The sequence below is a fragment of the Anneissia japonica genome, unplaced genomic scaffold (assembly GCF_011630105.1).
Source record: "Anneissia japonica isolate Jap-2015-1 unplaced genomic scaffold, ASM1163010v1 scaffold288292_len1863012_cov191, whole genome shotgun sequence".
In the NCBI taxonomy this organism is placed as follows: Eukaryota; Metazoa; Echinodermata; class Crinoidea; order Comatulida; family Comatulidae; genus Anneissia; species Anneissia japonica.
The window spans coordinates 1,257,428-1,262,559 of record NW_022688773.1 but is presented as its reverse complement, the minus strand read 5'-3'; the positions used below and the strand labels follow the sequence as shown (position 1 = coordinate 1,262,559).

Genomic DNA, 5,132 nt, shown 5'->3' with positions numbered 1-5,132 from the left:
AATAACTAGATGTAGTTAAATCCTGATCATTGTTTCCACTTAATTCAAACAAGTTGTTGAATAACGTATTAAATATCTATCTGTTGAGCCGATTAATTCATCATCTATTTATCAATTTAGTGAGCAAATGTAATCTGAACATGGCTCTATTCTAGAAGTTATTAAAGGGGAATGAATACATAGTCTGCACAATACTCTAGGCCCGTTAGGAATACAGCCTGCGTTACTAACCATCAGTGGTTACAACAAAATCTCCCGCGGCAGCGATTTCAATAATAATTACTCTACACGCAGAGGACGTGTCAACCGCGGGCAATATCAGCTTTATAGGCTGAAACGTTGTAGTCTCCAGGCGTTTAGAAACTCAATTCATGAAAGTAACCAGCAGTGTCGTACTCAATTCGAAATAATCGAATTCGATGAAAACAGAAGAAATCATCTAAATCGTAGATTGGACTTCAATTATTTAAATTGTTCAACTTGTCTATAATTTCTAAGGCTTCTTGTGTGCAAGTGATCCGTGACTGTTTTGCAAGTGATGGGCTCCGAAATGTCTAAGATTTTCATTTCGCTTGGGACGTATATCAAATCAAAAATCAAACCATCTAACTAAATAATCAGTGTTTGTTCTATTTCATTAAGATGGTGCTTAAATTAATTGGAAACGAGCAACAAAACAAAACTTTTTCAGTAATCATTTTAAATTTTTGTTTAGTGACAACTACAGTAATTGAGCAGAAAAAATATCTTTTAAAACGTTTTGTTTGAAGTGTCATAATTATATTTATGCGCTAATAAACTATTTGTTTTGTCAATTGGCAGTTGATTAAATTACATAACATTTACAATTCATAAATTACAATTAATTCTCGCATTTAAAAGCAAAATAAACCTTCAAAACTATTTCGTTGTAAATAAGTTTGTTTATCAATGTAGTGTATATACATTTATTTTTATAGGCCTATCGTAATCATTTACTGTATTTTTTATAATTATATAAGCATCATTATACAGTATGCCTACTTTCGTATTTGTTATTCTTATACAGTAAAAATGCATCGATGCAAGTGTATGTTTATACAGATATATATCTGTCTATATATATATATATATATATATATATATATATATATAGGGCCTACTGTAAACTGCATACAAACAATTAATTGTTTATATTGCATATGATGAGGAATGAATGTATATAATTGCACTACATTTCTTAGATATGATTCTAATGGTAGGTCTATATGAACTTGTGAAATGTTTTACGAGGTTTTGTGAAGTGTCTTTTTTAAAACTATGATTTATAAATATATGAAAATAATTATACGCATGGTGTTTATAGTTTACAGAACCCTTATGATATAATGATCCGCCACATGGATATGAACATCTAATCAGTTTCACCGGTGACCACAGGAGATAAACCAACACAGTTGATATACAACGTAATTAATGACGTGAAATATATCAAGATTTAAATAAAAAAGAATTGCTTAACAAAAATTTCAGAACTAGCACACAAGTTGAATTAACGGATGGTAAGCGATGGTTTCTTCCTTTTCCTCACCGGGACACCTGCGTACAGTGCTTGTCGGTACGGTGCTCTTTTCATCTTAACTCACCTTGATTTTTTCGCAAAATACAACGTTTATACTGATTTGATAAAGATCGATTTTTGTGGTTCTTTAAAAATGTTCATTTTTTTTTTCTTCAATTCAATTGCGACCTTTTACTAAGTTCATTGAACGGCGGTCGGTGTATCTACCGTATTTGACGATTCTTGTGCCATCAGCTGTGAAATACTTTTAACATTATGCTCCTTCTTCCATTTCATTCTCCTATTTTGGAACCAGATCTTGATCTGCCTTTCCGTTAGGCCCAATGAGTGAGCAATCTCTATCCTCCGCCGACGTGTTAAGTAGCGGTTGAAATGAAATTCTTTCTCTAACTCTAGTGTTTGGTAACGAGTGTAAGCGGTGCGTGAACGTTTAGCAGGCTCTATGCTACTAATACCTGAAAAGAAAGATGAAAATATAAACGCTTATTTATACAAATATATAATATCGATATACTATCATAAGGAATGATAACTATACTTTATAAAACATTCATAAATAAAATAACGTTATGCTTTGAAATTGTATACACAAAAACAAACTTTTGTTTTCGAGTGGCCTAGCCCAATCGTATCATGTATCATCAAGGCCTAGATACAGTATCGCACAAGATGTACAAGAACAAAACGTAAACAAAAACATAGTTTCATTCCTCCCGAGTGCCCTTCAGACGTAAATAAGAACATAATAGCAAAGGCAGACCCGTACTTGGTTTAATTTTAACCGCTGATATAAGTATGGATTAACAATTCTTATTTTTTGGAGAGCAATTTTTAGGATTAAGTTTTTACTTTATACGGATGAGTATTGCTATGGTAATCCTCTCGCAACACAATTATATCCAGGGCGAATTGCTCCAGTGTTGTTCTCCGCAGGTTGACACGATTGCGAAAATCATACTGAGATTAAATCTTAATTATAATCCAGTGTATCTCCAAAAACTCAGAAATTATAAGACATAGGCCTACTAAAGTAACTTGAATATATAAGGAGGAGACGAGTATTTTTGGAGGTTGGATATGGAATTAGATTGATTGTACTTGACTTATACATTCAGTACTCAAGTAGGACGATACAACATTGCAAAATGGCTGTTACATTGATGATTACATGAAAAACATGATTACCACAAAACAAGACAACTGGTGATATTGAAAGACCTATAATGTAGTCCTGGATCTTTACGTACCTAATGCTTTATTTTGTTTCTTATTAAAATGATAAATATTAGTTATTTTACTCCACGAAATACTACAATATTGATCAATCTGAGTGTTGTATTATATATTGTTGATACATCTATACGTTTTTTTTTTTTATAAAAACCAGTAAGATATTTCCCAGACTCTGTGTTTTTTAGCCGATTTCATGCTCTAAATGTTCTTATTTTGGTTCCAAATATAGAAAATTATTGTTTCAGCAATATAATACTGTATTGTATTATAGAGGGTATTACATAGTCACACCTAATGCACAATGGTACAGATGGGATTTGTTGGTTTTCTATTTTTTTAAATTTTTATTTAAAACTTCATTTGAAATTTTATCTTAGCCTCAATTTGTACTTAAATTAAGCAATTTCAGCCTCAGTGTTCTTATAAAATGTGTTCTTCTAAAAAAAAGTGATAGGGCATAAGTAATAAAACTCTGAAATCACAGTATTGTAGTATAACCTACTGTTGATAAAAAAGAAACCAACGTAATTCAATAGCATGTATCCTTATTTGGAGTTGGATCTCCTAAAAATCTTATGAAGTACTAACACAGATTGTAATAACAAACATTAGGCTTATTAAATAAATTATTATTATATTATAGTGATGGCATTTTTTGAATTAACTTTTAGATCATAACTGAAGATTGGAATCACATCGTTATTATGCAATTGAAAAAAAAAGCCTGTTTATGTAATAGCGATACAGGCAGTAAATTATGAAAACGTCGATTATGACACTAGTAATGGTCATACGTACAACATAGATATCCGACCATCGACTACATTACAGATAATGGCTATGGTTTATGCACTTGATAGAATCAAATATATGGTTAATTATTTTACTTAAGTATGTTTAGTTGTATGTTATTGTGTGTTATTGTATGTTGTGGTTTAATAATCACTGAATGATTGGTAAACATTAATTTTTTTTTTTACCGTGTAACCATTTACGCACCTAAAGTACATGGCAAGTAGACAATAACGGCTATTCAGTATTAAATACTCGCTCTAATTTTTCTACTTATAATAATAACACAATACTAATCTTAACTGTAATAATAATAACTATGCAATAATATCATATTAATAAATGATAATGACTATGATTGATAAATTAGTACCGGTAACAATATAATACAGAATAATAATAATAATAAAAATGATAATAATAATAATAATAATAATAATAATAATAATAATAATAATAATTATTATTATTATTATTATTATTATTATTATTATTATTATTATTATTATTATTATTATTATTATTATATGTATATGTTAATAATAAGGTACGTAATAATTATATATTGTAACCTACTAAAGTTCGAGGGTAAATGACTGCGCCTACATTCATATTAAATATAGCTTACATAAACAACAATTTAAGCATTGGGAGGCTAACCACATTTAAAATATTATCATAAGGCAAAAAACGAAAACACTTTATAGAATGTAGGCCTATTATGGTCTTCATACAAAAATAGTTAGGTATACCTACTGTTGACATTCTGTTTGAAAAATTACAAATTAAATCGTTAAAAATGTGTTGTATTTGCGTCATTTAACACAAAATACATAAAACCTATAAATGTTATTGAATAAAAGACATCAATCATGCAAGTGTATTAGGCCAGGTGTAAAAATGGCTACTCAGATGTTAAAACAAATATCATCTGCTTTAAAAAAAAAAAAAAAAAAAAATATTTTGAAAATCTTTAGTTTTCTTGCCTTGTGACCCCTAGATTTGTATTTCGTCAGTTAACTCTTACCATACGTCGTTACTGTGTACATAATAGAGATATTAATTACAGTAGTAAATTTCAGTTACAAGGTTATGACTTAGAAATACTTAATATACATTGGATGATTATAGGCCTACTTTGTGATAACGTTTATTAGCCTATTTGCGGTAATGTAACTGCTTTCAAAGTTAAATAGTTGTTGTATTGTTAAGAGGGTCACTTTGGGTCATTTTACTATAAGCTCAACCATAGGTCATTCGTTTAAAACATAATGTCATGAGTAGTAACATTTTCCGGGTGAAATAAATTAGTTTTATTTTATCATTAGCAGTTGGGCCTGCTAAGAACTTGGGTTTATGTAAGAATTAGCGTTCAAACTGTCACGATATAATTATATTTATATATTAATCATAAGTACATAAATAAAACTGAGCTGTGGGTAATGAGAATGTATCGGCTATGTCGCTGGGAAATAAACAATTAAAAGAATTACTTGGAATTGCCTAAAGTAATAACAATGTAAATACAATTATATATACAGTTTTT

The 5,132-nt window shown here is 29.6% G+C and overlaps 1 protein-coding gene across 1 annotated transcript in view; it reads right to left on the bottom strand.

Moving 5' to 3' along the window:
* Window positions 1–719: 719 nt before the first annotated feature.
* The window catches only part of LOC117123365 (homeobox protein Hox-D5-like), a 6,818-nt gene continuing 2,405 nt past the window's right edge, over window positions 720–5,132 (bottom strand). Inside the window, exon 2 of the mRNA XM_033269256.1 lies at window positions 720–2,016. Within this exon, the coding sequence (XP_033125147.1) occupies window positions 1,742–2,016 (275 nt within the window). The 3' untranslated portion in view covers window positions 720–1,741. The remainder of the gene's footprint in view (window positions 2,017–5,132) is intronic.